The sequence below is a fragment of the Danio rerio genome, chromosome 2 (assembly GCF_049306965.1).
Source record: "Danio rerio strain Tuebingen ecotype United States chromosome 2, GRCz12tu, whole genome shotgun sequence".
In the NCBI taxonomy this organism is placed as follows: domain Eukaryota; kingdom Metazoa; phylum Chordata; class Actinopteri; order Cypriniformes; family Danionidae; genus Danio; species Danio rerio.
In genome coordinates, this window is record NC_133177.1 from 45,749,650 (window position 1) to 45,770,574 (window position 20,925).

Consider the following 20,925-nt stretch of genomic DNA (forward strand, 5'->3'; position numbering starts at 1 on the left):
CAATCCAGGCTCATTCTAAAAACGTACCACTATATACATTTCTGGAGAGACAAATGCATACCAGGAGCAATGTTTTTTTTTTTTTTTTGTAGTTTTTGTTTTTACGAATCCACTAGAGGCAGCTGTGTACTCTTTTTAAGATCTCAAATTTCTCTCGCGAGTGCCATTTGCACCTGCTCTTCTCGTGTAAATCCACCAGAGGCCGCTGTCGACTGACTGACCGGCCGATAGGCTGACCCACCCTCCTCCTTCCCTAAATTCAACACTGAGTGTCTTCAAATGCACAGATTGACTCGCTCACCCACTTCCCTAAACCCAACCGATAGTGCTTTCAAAAGCACCGACTGACCCACTCACCCACTTCCCTAAACCCAACCGATAGTGCTTTCAAAAGCACAGATTGACCCGCTCACTCACTTCCCTAAACCCAAGCGATAGTGTTTTCAAAAGCACCGACTGAGCCAGCTTTTGTTTTTGTTAATCCTGTTTTCTGTAACTGTTCTTACAGTTCTTCAGTCTAAAAACAGCAGAAAAGCCACATGAAGATAAATAGTCGGCTAGTAAGCGCGACCAACACAACCCAATAGACCACTGTAGGATTATTGCTAAGTTACACCTTAAACTATTATTACAGCATTATTGATATCACTGAAAACTATCCAATGACTTTAGAAGGCTTGGAATTTCACACTTGAGTCTTTTATAGCACAGCTGCCATCTTTTTAAAGCTGGAAAGCATCAGTGTCCATTCAATTAATACATAACTCAACGTGCCTTGAGTGTTTCAAGGAAGCCAACGGGAGGATGAATAAATGATTGCCGTTTTTGGCTGAACTGGTTGTTTAAAAGAAATATAGATCCCACAAAGCCTTAAAAAACAAAAGAACAAATGCGTAATGAAAGCTCTAACGGTTTTCTCGTCAAGTGTTTCTCTTTATCAGCGTGAGCACTGAGGGGTTTTCCTCTTGTTGGAAGCAGCTTTGATTCACTGTGCTGTGTAATCATTAAGCTGCTCACAAGATTTAATGTGTGTGTGTGTGTGTGTGTGTGTGTGTGTGTGTGTGTGTGTGTGTTTAATAAAGGATTAACTGACACCAAGCAGATGAGTAGAGCAAAGGGGGTACATGATCAAATGTGTGTAAGGAGTTCACGTTTACAAACTTTGAGGACATTATAGTCCTAATTTTAGTTAACTAAATGCATCAAAACCTCCATTTTGCAAGTAATAATTTTTAAAGTTATAAATAACAGACTAATGAGTACATATTAGAGGAAATGTCTACATATTACAGGTGTTAATTTTGACAGCAAATTTTGATTTAGTTTTAGTCGTAGTGTTTTGACTAAAATTCCATTCTAACTTATATTTATACTCATATTTTAGTCTTCTGAATCATTTTAGTTTTAATCTAGTTCTAGTTTTTTAGTTTTGAATGGGGAAAAGTGTAATGGTCAATATGGTAAATGAAGCCTCGCTTACTTGTAGAGGAGTCAATCATTGGTCGTTAAAGACTGACGTTTCTTCGGGGGAGGGGATTGGACCAGACAGCCTGATCTTACGAGATAACGTAAGTATTTTACGTTTTGTCAGTTTAGTGGCTAATTTGTATGAAAAAGGAAGCATGGCATTCATCCCCGCCCCTAAACTCAACCGTCATTGGGTGATGAGCAAATCGTACTAAATTTGTATGATTTAAATTGTATGAATTCATACAAATTAGCCACTAAATCAAGAAGGTTTGAATTGCCGTGAGATTGTGTGCCTTTGACCAAATGTGTGTTTTATGACAGTTTAGTGGTCAACAAACACACTGGAATCTCAGCGAATATTTGCTTCATAGCAATGTATCCACATAAAGCTTAAAATCTGTGATTTTAAATGAACCAAGTGCACTTGAAAGCAAAGTTTTTTTTTTTTTTTTGGTTTTGTAATCTATATGAAATAAGCGTGAGGTACAGTCTGTCCTGTCAAACGCACATCAAATGACAGAAACTACACACATTAGCTTGGGCAACCAAAAAATATGCCGGTTTTGTTTGATTTGGACATATATTTAGTTTAATTGAGGTGTAATTTAATTAAAATATTGTATACATTTATTTATACAAAAATACTCTAACTTAAAATTAAATAAAACAGTATTATTAAAATATAGCCTTTTCATTGAAGACCAAAAATTAGAGATGCATTGTTTATTTATATCATGAGTAATATGTCCTCTTTGCAATGTCAATCTACCAAGCTTTACTCTTGTAGTTGGTGTTATAGTAATTGGTGCTCAGCAATTTTACTGATTAAATAAGTAGAGTAATGACATTTGACTAGCAAATGATAACGTGTTACATATAACATGTCTCTCAATCACATTCTCGTCTCATTTTTATTAGTCAACGAAAATATCAGTATATTTTTATTACAGTTGTCGTCATCATCACTTTAGTTTTCGTTCAGTTTTAATGTTAGAAACTTATTCGTTATAAAAATTGACAACAAAATTAACACTGCATATCACACTTGTGTTGTTGCATTACAAAATGGAAACTAATTTAATCTAGCAGTAACTTGAAACTTTTATTATTATTTTTAAAGTAAAACATCTTTTGCACAACAAACATGTAATGCACAATTAGAAAATACTTTGTGGCATTTTTTGCATTTAAAAGATCACATTTTAAGTGACATCTGTGATAAGCCCACAAATAATGACTTTAAAAACAGAACAAAGAAAAAAGCATGTAAAAAAGTGTTTTAAAGCATTTAAGATTCTCAATAGTCTAAAACATCATGTTAATAACATTTTTGCCTAATAACTGGTTTGAAAATGGATTATAACTACTGCAAATAATTCTACAATTTCTTAAATAAGAAACTTTAAATTTAAGTTCATACAAATATTTCTAAAATGGGAAACTTCATATTTAAGTTCGTCTAAATATTTCTGAAATTTCTAAATGGCAAACTCTACAATTAAGTTAATCTAAAAATTTCTAAAAATAGAAAACTTTACATTCAAGTTCATCTAAAATTTTCTAGTTTCTGAAAATTGTAAACTTCAACTGCAAGTTCATTTAAAAAAATCTAAAAATGAGAAACTTCAAATTTAAGCTCATTTAAAAATGTAGAACATTTCTAAAAATGAAACGACTGTGAACCAAACCTTTTAAGATTCACAATAGTCGGAAACATCATGTCAATAACATAATAACTGGTTCATAAATGGATTATAACTACTGCCAAACTATAAAATACAACTACAACATAAAGCCTTCATTTCACTAAAAAGGTCATGTTTGACTGCCAAGCAAGCAAAAAAGAGAGAACCAAAAGTTAATTCTTAATAAATAACGCTTTGTTTCAGGATGAAAAAAGAATAACCCGGAGTGTTTGTTTTCCCATAGTGGCACTCCTCAGCACTAAAACAACTGTCAAACAGTACCTGGCCCTCTGATTGGCCAGTTCAGATGAAAATAAAGAGTTTTACCTTTGAATAAGCGCCGCCTACAGCGACTGCCGGGAGGAGATAACCTCAGACACACCGCTGTGCAAATACAACCATACACAAACACACACCTAAAACAAAACGGACATGAAGGCCTGCGACCATTACTGCAAACAGAATTGTATGTTCTGCATACACACTGCACCAAAAAACGTGAACTCGCTCACTGTGAAGTAGACATGCAGAAGAGCAATGGTGTGAGACTGAAATCATATCTTTTTTTTTTTTGTCCTGAGGTCAGTCATGTAGAAGACATTCATACATTCACAAGCTCAGCTCTTCCCCACATTCCACACGCATGTTTCGGCTGAATCTGTTTCCGCACACACAGTGCTGTGTCTTTTTTAAAGACTGCTCCTTTTGTCCAGAACCGATTCACAGGCTGGATACGCAGCAGCCGGTGGATATTTGACACTATTGTGTAAAGTTGGTGCAGTCCACTGATTTTAGAGCTTCTCCTTCTGCATCAGAATGGTATGAAGTTCGAATGATTCAAAAAAAAAATCTACAGTTTCTGAAAACGGGAAACTTCAAACTTTAGTTAATCTAAAAATGTCTAAAATTTCTAAAAATGAGAAACTTCACATTTGATTTCATCTAAAAATGTCTACAATTTTTAAAAATAGGAAACTTTAAATTTAAGTTAAAAATGTCTAAAAATGGGAAACTTCACATTTAAGTTAATCTAAAATATATACAATTACTAAAAACAAGAAACTTCATCTAATAATCAACCCTGAGTTTGAAACATAACTTACCCCAGTTATAGATATTTTTATATTGATAAAACATTTTTAAATTGTATTTTAGAGTATTTTGGGGGATTTACAACTTTTAACCTTTTAATATTATGTCAGCAATAATCTTGCCAAGTTCACAGCTATTGGTGCTTCTCCTTCTAACTGTGAGAAACTGAGCTGGTGCGTTAAAGTAGGTTTTATTGAGACAATTTATTTAATTACACTCACGCCCACATGAGTGAAAAGCACAACCCAGAAGACTAATGCCAATATTAAGAGCCTTCACTTGTGAATCATGCGACTCATGGGAGAGGCTTTTGCTGCGGATCTTCATGTCACGCTTATTTTGCAGACTGGTCAAGAGGGATGAAGAATAAAACGATTGTCTAATATTCATCAATACCAGTCCTGACAACAGCTAGCCCAATTATTGTTTCTGTAACAGGGATTTACTTCATTCGATTTTTATATATAGATTTCCAGAATCACTTTCTGTAAAATGAAGTCTGTTACATTTCATTTCTATGTGATCAGAATATAATCCCTGTCATGCATTTTTCTTCACATGATTTACACTCACTAAAATGTCATCTAGTGTAACAGTAGTTAAAACACCAAAAAGATCTTGTCTATTTATTTATAACAAGAGACATTTGATGACATTTTGAATTTAGGAATAATGAAACCTCATAACAATTTATCAGGTTTAACAACTTGTTTTAATTAATATTTTTAAAGTTCACTTTATGTCATTTTTATGCTTTAATGAATGAAGGTCAGAATCAATATGTTGCTTATTTTTGTACAAAAACATAACAATGTTATTTCATGTTAAAATGTAATAGAATTACAGTAGGTTAAGCAATGTGAAAATATAAATGAATGATGTATATGAAATAAAATAATCCCATCATACAACCTGACTATTATTAATGTATTGTGCTATAAAAATATATATGAATATTATATTTATTTATGACACCACTACTGCATTGGACAGAATATAGATATTTTTATTTAACGTTAATTATATCTAATCCGTGTCATGCTTTGTAGACGTATCACTAATCAATTCAGCATGTGTACAGTTGTACACTTCTAATATTAGTCAGGGGATGTAGAGGAGGAAACGAGAAGAAAGGTAAGGAAATGCCTGAACCCTTCAGAACCGAGCCAATAATCAGTGATGAGACTGAGGGAGTCAAACACATTACACTGACACTCAACGAGCGCACACACACACAAACGACTGTAAACACAAGCAAAATTACAATTAAGCAACTTGTGTAGGCCTATACAAGCAAATAAACATAAATGCATACATCATGTAACTTTTGTTGTCCGAAACAAACAGAACATCATCGTTATTGCTTAACAATACTGTATGTTCTTTATTCAACTTACCTCGGTGAAAAAGTTATCCATTGTCCTTATAATTACGAGTCTCCACGGTCTTCATAAGAGTCCACGAGCCGAACCATAAGTGTCACAGAGCCGAGGGAAAGTGTCATGCAGTCCTGCACTGTATCACTGCATCATCTCCACACCACTGTTTGCTTCTCTTTTTCTCGCGCAGAAACACACGTCTTTGTTTCAGACTATACAGATGTTAGAAACTATCACGCGTCCCGCAGCCAGTCGCGAGAGCAGGGAAAAGTTTAATCTTCCACGAGTGCAGCGGCACCGGGGCTCGCGCGACTCTCCGTGACGGGCTATAAAGTCACTTTGTACGCCGGTGTGACACGCGCCTCGGAGGGCAGCGAGGGCTTCGTCTCCTGCCAAGTTTGCAGTGACTCCAGTTCGAAGCGCTGAGTCGACTCGTATCGGCTCGCGCTCTGTTGGCTCCGCCCCCCGGCGCGGTTTGAATGGCAAAACTCCAGAAGATCCGATTCCGTAGCCTGTTTGTATTTTTGGTTTGTCTTTCTTTGTCTATATATTTGTCTGTCTGTCTGTCTATTTATCTATCTATTTATCTATCTGCTTCCATATTTTTGTTCATATATTTGTCTTTCTCTGTCTATAGGCTATATTTGTCTATCTATTAGATGTGTCTATCTATTAGATGTTCTGTTTATATCTTTGTTTATATATTTGTCTGTTTATCTATCTATCTATCTATCTATCTATCTATCTATCTATCTATCTATCTATCTATCTATCTATCTATCTATCTATCTATCTATCTATCTGTCTGTCTGTCTGTCTGTCTGTCTGTCTGTCTGTCTGTCTGTCTGTCTGTCTGTCTGTCTTTCTGTCTGTCTGTCTGTCTGTCTGTCTGTCTGTCTGTCTGTCTGCCTGTCTGTCTGTCTGTCTACCTATCTATCTACCTATCTATAAGCAGTTAGACTCTAACTTCACCACTTGAGGGAGAGAAAGAAACTTTTCATTTTTGAGTGAACTATCCTTTTACAGCTTTTCCTCAGTCGCTTTGGTCCATTTCTCGGGTTCATAATTGAAAAGTGCATTTTTACAAAACAATACTACAAAAATAGCAAAACACCATAGATTACCTGTGAAAGCTAGTCTCTTGCTCAGATTCCTTAATTCATCTGAATCTAAAATTTATAGAAAAATGCATTATGACAAAATATTCTGACAAATTATTCAGTCATTTTACATGAAAAGACTTATGTCATGAACAAAATATAAAATGCAGTGGGGGGTGAGACTATTCAGACAGAGACCAAAATAACACATTTTGATCAACAATCATTCAATTTCTTGTCGGCTTAGTCCCTTTATTAATCCGGGGTCGCCACAGCAGAATGAACCACCAACTTATCCAGCAAGTTTTTATGCAGCGGACCCCCTTCCAGCCGCAACCCATCTCTGGGAAACATCCACATACATTCACACACACACACTATGGACAATTTAGCCTACCCAATTCACCTGTACCGCATGTCTTTGGACTGTGGGGGAAACAGGAGCACCCGGAGGAAACCCACGCGAAGGCAGGGAGAACATGCAAACTCCTCACAGAAACGCCATCTGAGCCGAGGTTCAAACCAGCGACCCAGCAACCTTCTTGCTGTGAGGCGACATCACTACCTACTGCGCCACTGCCTCGCCTTGAGCAACATGGCATAAGCAATTGATAATGTGAAAAACAGAATTGAGAGAATTGCAAATGATCATTTGCATGGATGTAGAAAAGGATTTGCGACCTGTTCAAGTAAATGAGAATTTGTTTTTTTGATGTGCACAAGATGCACAATGATGTGAAGATTGAACATGTAGTTTTGAGGATTTCAGATCTTATCTGAGAAAAGTACCAAAATGATGAGAGGGGTCTGGATGTAAACCTGGTGCAGTTGCAACAGGCTCTACTGACCCCACCCATAACCCCACCCCTAGCTCCATTGAGTGCATTGCATCTGACATTTCATCTTTGAGGTATGAAATCGCAGCTTGTAAGGTAAGTTTCTATGCAAGACTGCCATCTAGTGGTCATTCGTGTGTTATATGAGCGTGGCATACATTTGCTAGAAAGGAAAGGATTTAATGCTATCCATCCACATTTATTTAGATCGCAGAGACTTCCAGTAGATCGGGCATTTTAAGTAACTTGTCAAGTAATTATAAAATGGAACTAGGAAGCAGAAAAAGTAGCAAAGAAATCAACTAGGGCAAGTGATACTATAAATATTACCTTGGGCAAAAAACAAGCCATGCATGGCAATATTAAAAATAAGTTATAATGAAGAAATGTAATGACAAATATAGATATAGGATATAGGATATAGATAAAAGTGGACGGAAATATTATAGTATACAGAAACATTAACGCACAGTGTGCACGAATTGGAAGAATAGAAGAGGCTGAGATTTGACCACACGGGTTAAATAAAATGAGAGGATTCGATAAAAGCAAAAATAAATAAATCAGACTGGAAAAAAGTAAAAAATAAAAAAATAACCTTGAGGGTTTGCTGGCAACAACAGGAGAAAGGGTAAAAGATGGACAGGGTCCTGTTTGTGGTAACATGTAAAAGATACTTTTAAAATTAAGTAAGTAGGTTAAGGTTTATTTATAGAGCACCTTTCACAGACATGAGGTCACAAAGTGCTTTACTTAAAAAAAAAACAGTTAAAAGAAAACATATCAATGAAAGAAAACACATTAAAACATAAATATAATAGAATATCGGATTTATTTATTCATTATTTTTAAGAAGACCTGCTGCATACTTTAATACAGTAGGTGGTGGTATGTATCTGAAATGTTATCGATTGCAAGCCGCCAAAACTTAAAAACCAGGAAAAAGTTTCAGCTTAGAGAAATCGAAACTAACCTTTGTTGAAGTGCAGTACACGCCTCAAAATCCTTCTCTGAGTTTATTCAGTGAAATGGCAGAATCCAGTGTTTCTTTGGCTCAGGATTGATTTAGCTGTTCAGTCTTCTCAACAGTCTTCTGTCAGTCTTCGAACAAGCGGCCTTCTTGCTGTGAGGCGATGGCACTACCTACTGCTCCACCACGTCACCTGGAGTAAACCAATTCATAATAAATAATACAATTATTATAAAAGGTTTTATAATTAAAAATATTTTATACATTAGTATTTACTGCAAAGCATCTGTTCCATTTACATAGTGAGACCCATTTCCATTTGTGACCCAAAGACTCGTCAGGAGTTTTTTCAATGTAAGTCTCTACGATCATACTGTAAAAACAGACTTTAAACTGCACACAAGACTCAAAACCTAACACGTAACTTGCTTACCCAAAGTATCTTTAAGTAAGTTATTTCAATTGTAGTCCTTTCCAAAAAGAATGTCGTAATAAATTAAAAACTATACTTTTAACCATGCGGAAAGATATCAAGTAATTCATCATAAAGAGACAATACTCACAAGATGTGCTACACTACACTTACAAGATGTGCTACACTACATTGTTTTTGGCATTGTTAGACAAATAAAAGCTAGAAGAGGATTGACTAAATGTAGGTATCTAACATAAAAGAAGACAAAGATCTAATAAAGATTTTAAAAATTTAATTGTAAAACATTTAATGTGTGACAAGGGCTGTAAACTTTAGTAGTATTTCTGTGTAACACTGACATCTAGTAGCCACCTTGCTTATATGACTGGGTCATGTTTCAGTTCAGAGAAATCGAAACTAAACTCACGCAGTCAAAGAGTTGAGGATTCCTTTCAGTTTGTGCTGTAAAAAATGGCAGAATCCAGTGTTTGTTTGGCTCAGGAACAGTTCAGCTGTTCAATCTGTCTGGATCTACTGAAGGATCCAGTGGCCATTCCCTGTGGACACAGTTACTGCATGAGCTGTATTTCAGACTGCTGGGATCAGGATGAGCGGAAAGGAGTCTACAGCTGCCCTCAGTGCAGACAGACCTTCACTCCAAGACCTGCGTTAGGAAAAAACACCATGCTGACTGAAGTGATGGAGAATATCAGGAAGAGAAAATTACAAGCTGGAGATGTGGAGTGTGACGTTTGTACTGGGAGAAAGTTTAAAGCTGTCAAGTCTTGTCTGGTGTGTCTGGAATCTTACTGTCAGACTCACTTTCAACACCATGAAGAATTTCATTCTAGAAAGCGACACAAAGTGACTGATGCCACTGGACGACTGCAGGAGATGATCTGCCCTCAACATGAGAAACTACTGGAAATTTTCTGTCGAACAGATCAGTGCTGTATTTGTTATCTGTGTACAATGGATAAACACAAAAACCACGACACTGTATCAGCTGCAGCAGAGTGGACTGACAAAAAGGTATGTGCTACAGAAATAATTTTATACATCTTTCTAAGCCATTTTAAGAAACAGTTTTGATCCCACATAGCTTTTGGGATTGGGTCAACTTTCATTTTAGCTTGCATCTTGTATTCCTGCAGATTCAACTGGCTGAGATGCAAAAAACAACCCATCAGAGAATGGTGGAGAGACAGAAGGAGCGAGAGGAGCTGAGAGCAGCTGTAGAGTCTCACAAGGTGAGTTTTTAGCAGAAGATCAACTGTTGGCTGCTGGAAGAGCTGATTGAGACTCAGTTAGGACTGTCCTGCAGTCAGTCAGTGGGGAGCCCAGTGCTGGAGCATTTGAGTCCCACTGAAGCCCCTGTGGGAAGCAGGCTGTGTGAGGCAGCAGTAAGAGCTGAGTGAATGACTGATTCTGCTGCTTCTCTCTCTGTGTGTCCTAACAGCGCTCTGCACAGGCAGCAGTGGAGGACACTGAGAGCATCTTTACTGAGCTCATCTTCTCCTTTGAGAGAAGCTGCTCTGAGGTGACACAGCTGATCACAGATCAGCAAAAGGCTGCAGAGGGTCGAGCTGAAGAACGACTGAAGCAACTGGAGCAGGAGATTAATGATCTGAGGAGAAGAAACACTGAGCTGGAGCAGCTTTCACACACAGACCATCACATCCATTTTCTCAAGGTAAAAAAGATCTCACAAACAGCACATTGAGCTTAATAAAAGTTAGGTATCTGATTTTCTTATATTCCTGTCGTGGTGTCTTTGTTTAGAGTTTCCAGTCTCTCTCTTCTCCTCCTGGATCTACAGACTCATCCAGCATCACTGTCAGCTCTCGTATCTCTTTTGATGATGTTGGTAAATTGTCTCATCTGAGAAAGAAACTGGAGCAATTCTGCAGAGAAGAGATTGAAAAGATATCTAGTAAAGGTAAATTCAACATTTGCAGACATGGAGAAAAACAATGCACAATTCAGTGATTATAAAATGTTTTATATAACCCCAAAACAGAAAAAGTTGGGACCATATGGAAAACGCAAATAACAAAGTAAGAAGTGATTCCTAAATTTACTTTGAGTTGTACTTCATTGCAGACAATACAACAAACATTATTAATGTTATTCCTTTAACAAAACACGTGTATTCCAATTTTGGTTCTACATTTCAAAAAAGTTGGAACAGTAAGCATTTACCACTTTGCAATGTTGTGATTCCTTTTCACAACACTTAAAAGATTAAGAAAGTTGAGGGACTGAAGACACCAAGTGATCAAAGGTTTCAAGCAGAATTTTATTGCATTCTTCCTGCAAAAAAGTCTTAAAGTGGGCAACAGTACAAGGTTTTTGCAGACAGGTCAGTCAAATACCTGTACCATCTTTCTCAGCAGCCATGGCTTTGTAATGTGAGCAGAATGTGGTTTTGCATTGTCTTGTTGAAATATGCATGGGTGTCCTTGGAAAAGAAGGCAGCTTATTGTGCTCCAAAATCTCTAAGTACTTTTCAGCATTAATGGTGCGATCACAGAAGTGCAAGTTACCTTTGCCAATGGTACTAACACAACCCCATACAATGGCAGACCCTGGTTTTTGGATTGGTTGCTGGTGACAGTCTGGATGATCCTTTCCTTCTTTGGTCCGAAGCCTAGGGCGTCCATTTCTTCCAAAAATACTGATTTATCTGACCAAATTACATGTTTCCACTGTGTGATAATCCATCCCAGATGCCTCCAAGCCCAGAGAAGTTGACGATGCTTCTGGACACTCTCAACATAGGGCTTCCTTTTGGCACAGTTAAGTTTTAACTGGCATTTGTGTATTTAACTACATATTGTGGTATTTAACAAAGGTTTGCCAAAGTAGTTCTGAGCCCATGTGCAGATATTACTTATAGATGAATGACAATTTCTGATGCAGTGCCGCATGAGGGATCGAAGATCACAGTTGTTTAGCTTAGACTTGCGCCCTTGTCCTTTATGCACTGAAATTCCTCCAGATTCCTTGGATCTTTTAATAATATTATGACTGTTGAAGGTGAAATATCCAAATGCCTTCCTATCCTTCTTTGAAGAACATTGTTTTTATCAATAATTTTCTCAGGTATTTGCATGGCAAACTGGTGATCCTCAGCCCATCTTTGCTCCTAAAGGACTAGACCTCTCTTGGATGCTGCTTTTTTACCAAATCGTAATTACAATCACCTGTTGACATCTCTATCATTATTTAACCAATATACCTGATCACTAGCCCTAAACTGCTCTTGCTCCAACTTTTTTGGAATGTATTGCAGGTTTGAATGACAGGAAAGGACGTATATTTACAAATGACATTAAGTTGACCCGACAAAACATGAAATATTTTGTGTTCATATTGTCTGCAATGAAATTCAAAATTCAAAGTAAATTTGGAAATCACAACTTTTCCATACTGTCCCAACTTTTTCTGATTTGAGGATGTAATTAAAAATGATTATGTACAGTATTATTTAGCATTATTTACTTTAAAGCATCTGTTGGTTTCCATAGTGAGAGACATTAACATAATTTCCATCTCTGCTGAACCAAAGACTCGTCAGGAGTTCCTCCAATGTAAGTCTCTATCATCATAAGTGCAAAAAGAGACTTTTAATTCTTATTGAATATCAAAAGTTTAAACTGCACACAATACTTTTTTTATACAAGACATTTTTTTGATGTGCCATTTAATACAGATTATCTGATTTGACTCTAATGGTAAAACATGCACACATTGTTATGTTGCTTTGGAATGACAGTTATTGTGGAAAACGCTATACAAATAAAATTGAACTGAACTGAATTAAACAATGGCCAATTTAATTTAATTAGCTTTGGCGGATATATGAAAATACATTTAAGATAACTTTTAGCTTAGCTGTCTGTTATATGATAGATCTGCTAAAATCAACAAAAACAACTGAATTTTCAGCTTTTTACTTTTTTTTTTTTTTTTTTATCAGTCAACTCAAAACACAGAAATGAGATAGCATAAAAAAAAAAACACCAACATGAGAAAATTGATTACAGGAAGGCCGGTGTTTAACCTAAATTACCACTGTAAGGACCTTTGTCCACTAAAGAGTATTTATACTTTCATTGCACACAAAATCAAAATGTGATAAACTTTAGACGTTTTATATTTAATACTGAATGTCATGTTTTACTTATTAAATGCAGATTATGTTTTTCATCTTAATCAGATTCCAGGCAGCTGACTTTTGATCCAAACACAGTGAATACGTCCCTGGTGTTGTCTAAAAAGAACAGAGTGATTGAATACACTGACAAAGTTCAGCAGTATCCTGATCATCCAGACAGATTTGATTGTTGGCCTCAGGTGTTGTGTAGAGAGAGTGAGTGTGGACGCTTTTACTGGGAGGTTGAGTGGAATGGTTATATAGAAATATCAGTGTCATATAAGAGCATCAGCAGGAAGGGACGTGGAAATGAGTGTGTTTTTGGTTGTAATGATCAGTCCTGGAGTTTGTTCTGCTCTAGATCCAGGTTTTCATTCAGGCACAATAAACAACAGACTAAACTCCCAGTTCTGTCCATCTCCTCTAGAATAGGAGTGTATGTGGACCACAGTGCAGGTACTCTGTCCTTCTACAATGTCTCTGACACAATGAGCCTCATTTACAGAGTCCACACCACATTCACTCAGCCGCTCTACCCTGGGTTTTGGGTTTTTGCTGGAAGCATCTTGTTCACAACTGACACTCTGTGATCTGACACTGATGTTGCAGATATTCTACAAACAACACGAACCATTAGAGATTCTCATGTCTTTTTTTATGCTAGATACTATTAACACAGCCCCCTTCTCCAACACCTTATCCCTTCCAGTTGCAAAATTAACAAATAAGCACTAATGATAATAATAACAATATGGCAGGGAAAAAAAGTTTTGTATTTCAGTATTTTTTTTATGTAACATGAAATTGTGATTTTCTAATGTGTGAACAATGACAAAGAAATAATACAATGTTTAGCTTGTTTTGTCTGTGTAGCCAAAACTTGCCATTTCCAAAATATATCATGGGTTTTCTATAGCACTAATTTACATAAAGTACATTGTTACTATGTTAAGAGCATAATAATGATTTGTTGAAATATTTTAGTCCTGTAATGAGTTCCTGTTTTTTCATAAAATATATGTGTTTTGTACAGTAAATAAATATATGTATGCTAGCTTTGAGCAGCATTAATCAGTCAGTGTACATAAATGCCATGTCAGATTGAGCTTTTGTTTCATATTTGCAGCATGGACGAGACTTTTGTTAATACCATTTAACTGGAAACCAGTGATCTGATTGAATGAAATAATTGGTTAAAAATAGGTATTTAAAATAAAAACACAAAGACTAAAAAAATTTACTTTAAAATTGTTTAAATCAATTCAAGGGAGCAAATGTTGTCTATTAAGTAAAATCTGACCTTAATGTGAACCAAATCCTGTATTCTCTTTACATCACCGTGCATTATGGCTTTCTTTATGTTTAGCACTGCTTCCACCTGAACAGTCTCTATAAAACAAAAGAAATATCAAATATGATTAAAAAAATAAAACAGTTTGATATAGTATACATTAAATAAGTCATTAACAATTTTATTGACAAGATGCATTGTTGTTTAATATTTATTTCTGACACTGGTACTTTTAAAAAGATATTCATTTTTCCTTCACCTCACAGAACTAAAACATTTAATTGGATTTTAAAATTATATTATTAAGCATTGACACTTAGGGCCTACTCACACTCTGCCATCCGTACCGTGCCCAGGCCCGTTTCCCGGATCGTTTGAGAAGTGTGAGTGCGCTGAATCGGGCTCAAGCACGGTTCACTTGGCCGGCCCTGGCCCGGTTGGAAGAGGTGTGCCTGAGTGCGGTTCAATTGGGCTTTGGCACGGTATGCTTGTGTGTGAGTGCAAAACGCGCCAAAGCCCGAAACTGAAAGCGAGACGTGACTTTTAAGGGACTGTTTCATATGGATTTATTATTCATTCTTACTGTTCAATGAACACAAACTGCCATAGTTTATTAAAGACGCAAACCCCTCACTGCACGACAGCTGCGCGCCTTCAGCAAACATCCTCATTCCTGCAGCACGAGAGCTTTATGATTGTTTATGAGCGCCAAAAGTGGCGGATCTGTTCGGCGAAATATCTGACTGCGTGTCACCGCATCCCTAAGGACTGTTTGGTGAAATATTTGACTGCATGTCACTGCATATCAAACAACTGAAACTATATAAAGAAATCTCCACTGTGCTGCTGAGTGAGAGAGCGCTGCTCACTGAACAACGCAGCAACAATGACGTAAGCGTGCCGAGGCCCGTTTGTGGTGTGAGCGCGGGCCGTCGGGGGAGACGGGAGGGGGGACAAGCGTGCTTTGGCCCGGTTAGAGGCACCTAGTGTACCTAGTGTGAGTACGGCCTAAAGCCGATTTAAGGGGCACCTATTTTACCACATTTCAAGATTTAAGATGCCTTTTGTGTCTCCAGAATGAGTCTGTAAAGATTCAGCTCAAAACACTAAACATTAGAATTTTCTGCTCTAATTTCCACCTTGGTTGCATCAGATAAACAGCACAGTGACAGACATGAAGGAAGCAGATCTCACGTAATGTTTGTGAGAAATACTACAGTAAGAACTTTACCATTATATATTTGATGTATTTGTTTTCAAGCTAATTCAAGCCTTTCTGCAACGATGAGTCACACACAATGTCGTCAACAAAGTTCACGTGCACACATACATACACAGCGGACACACACACAGCGCGTGCATTTACCTTTGCACTGTTTTTGCACACAAATGTGACAGCATACATGTTAATATCCACTGCTATATGGACATTCGTTATGTTAATGTACAAAATAAACCTGATTTAATGTCCACAAACTGGGATTGAAGTGTCTTCTTTTATAATTGTACTGACATGTGGCTGTTGTGATAAAGACGATAAAATCACTAATTCATTACAAACATGCACTAGCTGTTTTAAAAGCATTTTAAACTTGTAAAACTCATTCTTAATCACATTTGATGATGATTGATGATTACAGTGAGTTAAACAAATCTTTTTATTCCAGTTGCTTTGCGCATGTCCTGTCCTGTTGATATGATTACACGCATTACTACGGAGACATGTTAAAATGTGGCTGTCAATCAATTCGGTGGGTGTGGAAACCTACATTAAGTTGCAGTCAGCTTCAAAATGGGAGGGATCTGGATCCTATTTTAATATCAGAAAAACAAAGAATTATTGTCTTTATATCACCCTAATATGACAGTGGAGACACTATACCTACACACAGTTCTGCCCAAACAGCTGACAAAAGATGATTTCCATCATAGATGCCCTTTAAGTTGTTAAAATTATCTGCGATTTAATGTTTTCATATAGTGTTTGAGCTGATAATCAAAGTTTAAATGTGTATAATCAAAAGGAGGAATCCATTTTTATTCTCTTGCCAAGAGATTTTTCACCATCTACATACACAACAAGATCATTTACACAGCCTGCATGTGGTTCCGTTTGAAAAGCACTGCAGATATTATAGAGATTCATGGGAGTAAAGGTAACTCATAAATTTCTTGATGTTTAAACTTTGAACATTAGTCTTAACACCACTCCTACCTTCAGTGTGATTTATTACTTTATTTTTTGACTTCCTGCTCAGTGTCGAGGAGAATTCAATGGCTTTGTGTTTCTATTTCTATGGTCTAAGCTATTTTTGAGCTTCTGTATTTAGTAAAATGGCAGAATCCACACTTTTCTTGGCTCAGGATCAGTTCAACTGTTCCCTCTGTTCGGAGCTGCTAAAGGATTCAGTGGCCATTCCCTGTGGACACAGTTACTGTATGAGCTGTATTTCAGACTGCTGGGATCAGGATGAGCAGAAGGGAGTCTACAGCTGCCCTCAGTGCAGACAGACCTTCACTCCAAGACCTGCTTTAGGGAAAAACACCATGCTGGCTGAAGTGGTGGAGAAACTCAAGAAGACCAAACTACAAGCTGCTCGTCCTGCTCAGAGTTACTCTGAATCTGGAGATGTGGAGTGTGGTGTTTGTACTGGAGATAAAAATAAAGCCATCAAGTCCTGCCTGGTGTGTCTGAACTCTTACTGCCAAAATCATCTTGAACAACACGAGAGTCTCTTCAGAGGTAAAAAACACAATCTGATGGACGCCACTGGACGACTGCAGGAGATGATCTGCCCTCAACATGAGAAACTACTGGAGTTCTTTTGCCGTACTGACCAGCGCTGTGTTTGTTATCTGTGTACAATGGATAAACACAAAAACCACAACACTGTATCAGCTACAGCAGAGAGGACTGACAAACAGGTATGAAATTATGCTACATAATGCGTCTTCATGTGTAATATCTACATATTTAAAGTTTGTATGAACAATTCTTACTAGTGATAAATGTAGTTTTTCTGTTTACGAATCAATTACATATTATGCACTCTATAGAGTCAGTTGGCTGAGATGCAAAAAAACAACCCATCAGCGAATCGAGGAGAAACAAAAGGAGTGTGTGGAGCTGAGAGAGGCTGTTGAGTCTCACAAGGTGAGTTTTGAGCAGAAGATCACCTGTTGGCTGCTGGAAGAGCTAATTGAGACTCAGTTAGGACTGTCCTGCAGTCAGTCAGTGGGGAACCCAGTGCTGGAGCACTTCCAGTCCCACTGAAGCCCCTGTGGGAAGCAGGCTGTGTGAGGCAGCAGTAAGAGCTGAGTGAATGACTGATTCTGCTGCTTCTCTCTCTGTGTGTCCTAACAGCGCTCTGCACAGGCAGCAGTGGAGGACACTGAGAGGATCTTTACTGAGCTCATCCGCTCCATTGAGAGAAACCGCTCTGGGTTGACACAGCTGATCAGAGATCAGGAAAAGGCTGCAGTGAGTGGAGCTGAAGGACGACTGGAGCGACTCGAACAGGAGATTGATGATCTGAGGAGGAGAGATGCTGAGCTGGAGCAGCTTTCACACACAGACCATCACATCCATTTCCTCCAGGTAACACAGATCTGCAAACAGCACAGATTGTGTTTTTGTCAGATGTTTGTGTGTCTTAAGCTGCTGTTTGTGTTGTGTCTGTGAAGAGTTTCCAGTCTCTCTCTGCTCCACCTGGATCTACAGACTCATCCAGCATCACTGTCAGCTCTCGTCTCTCTTTTAAAGATGTTGGTAAATCTTTGTCTCTTCTGAGAGAGAAACTGGAGCATTTCTGCAGAGACGAGTTAGAAATTATATCTGACAGAGGTAAGCCTTACATTTACAAGTGTCATATGATGTCATGGGTGCCGCGGTGGTGCAGTGGTTAGCACTGTCACCTCACAGCAAGAAGGTCATTGGTTTGAGCCTCAGCTGGGTCAGTTGGCATTTCTGTGTGGAGTTTGCATGTTTTCCCCGTGTTCACGTGGGTTTCGTTTGGGTGGTCTGGTTTCCCCCTCAAGTCCAAAGACATGCGGAATAGGTGAATTGGGTAAGCTAAATTGTCCATAGTGTATGTGTGTGAATAAGAGTGTATGGGTGTTTCCAGTGATGGGTTGCAGCTGGAAGGGCATCCGCTGTGTAAAACTTATGCTGGATATGTTGGTGGTTTGTTCTGCGGTGGCAACCCACTAAGCGACTAAGCCGAAAATGAATAATTGAATATGATGTCATATCAAAGGCTCCAAAAGTACTGTATATGATTCCTAATTTTCGTAATAATCACAAATAATTGTATTGCTTTGAAAATAAATATTATGCATGCCACTGAAAGTATAACAAAGTACTGTATAGCCATTGTAGTCAAATTAAAATGAATCTTTGTGAAGTATTCAGGAAAATAATAATAATAATACATTATTTTAAAATATTGACTATTGAATGTTGTTTCTCTTCCATAGTTACAAACATAAACATAATTCCCACCTCTGAGCCAGAGACAATTGAGCAGTTCCAACAATGTAAGTCTTTATCTCGAAATATAGAAACCTACATGCAATAGCTCTGGTGTTTAATTTGATGATTAAAAGTCAGATGGATATTATGCGTTTTATCTTCACCAGATTCCCGTCAGTTCACTTTGGATCCAAACACAGTGAATAATTACCTGGTGCTATCTGAAGAGAACAGAGTAATTGATGTCATTCGAACATACCAGCAGTATCCTGATCATCCGGACAGATTTAATGCTTTTCTTCAGGTGTTGTGTAGAGAGAGTTTGTGTGGACGTTGTTACTGGGAGGTGGAGTGGAGTGGTTGGGTTGGTATATCAGTGTCGTATAAGAGCATCAGCAGGAAAGGACGGAGAACAGATTGTGAGTTTGGATGTAATGATCAGTCATGGAGTTTGTACTGCTCTGACTCCAGATGCTCGTTCTGGCACAATAACCAACCGACCAAACTGCCAGTAGTGTCCAGCTCGTCAAGAATAGGAGTGTATGTGGATCACAGTGCAGGAACTCTGTCCTTTTACAGCGTCTCTGACACAATGAGTCTCATTCACAGAGTCCACACCACATTCACTCAGCCGCTCTGCCCTGGGTTTTGGGGTTTTGGACCTTGGATAGGGCCTGATTCGAAAATAAAACTTCACAATTTAAAGATAAAAGAAATATAATGTTTATTTCTTCAACTCTCGATTATCTCCACTGTAAAAAGAAATGAATACACAATTAACAGTTTTCCAGTAGCTCAAATGAGAGAGAATGACCCGAACAACATACAAGTTATGAGTTTAATTCTAAGGGAATGAATTGACAGATAAAATACATACCTTAACTTAAGTTCAATAATGGTTGCTTTGGTAAAAGTGTCCTCCTAAACATAAATGTAGGCTCCAGATAATCAATATTTCCTAAGGAAAAGAAGAATGAATGCTTGAACAACAAATTGATATAGTTATTAAATTGTATCTATTATATTCTATACATGATCTGTTATTTCTATTTGATCTATTAGTCTCCACTATACATGACAGCAAATACATAATACAAAAATAGCAAACACATTACATAATATACACAAAAATACACAATATGCACACAGTGCCTTAGTATCAGTGTAGCTGAGATGTGGATAAAGTGCAGTGCAGTGTAGGTGGTACGGCTACTGGTGGTGTTAATGGTTGGAGCTCAGCTGACTGCCTGTGAGAGGAGCTGTTATTTCATGTTAAAGGCAATGTAAAGAACCTTTGCCATACAATTTAAATTACTGAACCTAGACATAAGAGCCTGAAAACATACTCATTTTAGAGAAAATTTTCAAATGTAATGTAATGTGTATTTTATATCAAATTTCACTTGATCTAATTATACCTATATCTAATTATACTAATTATAATTTATTTTGGTCAACTCCAAACCTCCGATGTTTTATTTTATAGCTGAAAGTGGCAAGCATTAATTCATCAGATACTTAACAGCTCACTTTTGCTCCAGACAGCAGATTTTTTGTTAATAAAAGTGATTCGCACATATTTTAGATCTTGGTTTTTTATTAATCAGGAGTGAATAACTGCATCCATATTTTATACATGAATTAACCTTAATATTGTTTTTTTTTTAATCTGCTAATATTTGTGGATTAATGTGGTCATCGTACCTTATCTGTTGAGGCATTTTAAACTAAACCTAACTTTATTAAAAACCATGTAGCTTTTTTCTCTTTTTTTAATTTTCAGATAGATTAAGAGTAAAATGTAATATAATGTAATGTGTTAACACTAGTTTGTTGAATGTATGTTGAATGGCAATATCCAGCTTAAAACACATTTCAATTCTACACGTATTTGTACAATGTTTTAAATATTGCTGTGTAGCTCACATGTGAAGTTGTGCATCAAACTATGATCATATTTCTAATAAACTGGATAACATGACCTTTTATTGTCTCAATCATGGTTTCTGCACTGCATGGCAATACTACATTCACTGAGGCAATCAGGGAGGTAATAA

At 37.2% G+C, this 20,925-nt stretch overlaps 3 protein-coding genes and 1 long non-coding RNA gene across 10 annotated transcripts in view; 2 read left to right on the forward strand and 2 right to left on the reverse strand.

Annotated features, from left to right (window-relative positions):
* Positions 1 to 6,031, reverse strand: part of myo10 (myosin X) — a 95,290-nt gene extending 89,259 nt beyond the window's left edge. For both annotated transcript variants that reach the window (XM_073929123.1, XM_005171401.6), the window contains exon 1: positions 5,645 to 6,031. Coding sequence is in view for 1 of the 2 variants with exons in the window: in XM_005171401.6 (XP_005171458.2) it covers positions 5,645 to 5,665 (21 nt within the window). In the remaining variant the exon portion in view is untranslated. The remainder of the gene's footprint in view (positions 1 to 5,644) is intronic.
* On the forward strand, positions 1,099 to 14,585 carry ftr11 (finTRIM family, member 11). 5 transcript variants are annotated; one of them, XM_073929160.1, is made up of 7 exons: positions 1,099 to 1,568; positions 9,540 to 9,979; positions 10,102 to 10,197; positions 10,407 to 10,640; positions 10,730 to 10,886; positions 12,519 to 12,540; positions 13,170 to 14,585. In XM_073929160.1, the coding sequence occupies exons 2-7, from the start codon at positions 9,632 to 9,634 to the stop codon at positions 13,189 to 13,191; spliced, it is 879 nt and encodes a 292-aa protein (XP_073785261.1). In that variant the 5' UTR covers positions 1,099 to 1,568; positions 9,540 to 9,631; the 3' UTR covers positions 13,192 to 14,585. The 5 variants fall into 5 exon arrangements, with proteins under 5 accessions (XP_073785261.1, XP_073785258.1, XP_021326953.2 ...); XM_073929157.1 differs by having other exon boundaries at positions 1,101 to 1,568; positions 12,478 to 12,540; XM_021471278.3 differs by lacking the exon at positions 1,099 to 1,568 and having other exon boundaries at positions 8,933 to 9,979; positions 12,478 to 12,540.
* The window catches only part of LOC141378661 (uncharacterized), a 58,981-nt gene continuing 51,953 nt past the window's right edge, over positions 13,898 to 20,925 (reverse strand). For both annotated transcript variants that reach the window (XR_012393701.1, XR_012393700.1), the window contains 3 exons: positions 19,746 to 19,826; positions 19,128 to 19,620; positions 13,898 to 17,253 (listed from right to left, as the gene is read on the reverse strand). This is a non-coding gene — a long non-coding RNA (uncharacterized lncRNA). The remainder of the gene's footprint in view (positions 17,254 to 19,127; positions 19,621 to 19,745; positions 19,827 to 20,925) is intronic.
* On the forward strand, positions 16,732 to 20,846 carry ftr12 (finTRIM family, member 12). Its single transcript, XM_068218040.2, is given in 7 exon segments — positions 16,732 to 17,322; positions 17,455 to 17,481; positions 17,483 to 17,551; positions 17,762 to 17,995; positions 18,082 to 18,241; positions 18,874 to 18,933; positions 19,036 to 20,846. Coding segments are annotated over 7 exon segments (1,695 nt in total). The 3' UTR covers positions 19,590 to 20,846.

What these genes read in the sequence shown, in the direction of transcription:
- ftr11 (XM_021471278.3), top strand. Translation starts at nt 9,419, where the DNA reads ATGGCAGAATCCAGTGTTTGTTTGGCTCAGGAACAGTTCAGCTGTTCA. An exon ending in CAGAGTGGACTGACAAAAAG is followed by an intron (nt 9,980 to 10,101) that starts GTATGTGCTACA and finishes GTATTCCTGCAG; the next exon opens with ATTCAACTGGCTGAGATGCA. An exon ending in TCGTCAGGAGTTCCTCCAAT is followed by an intron (nt 12,541 to 13,169) that starts GTAAGTCTCTAT and finishes CATCTTAATCAG; the next exon opens with ATTCCAGGCAGCTGACTTTT.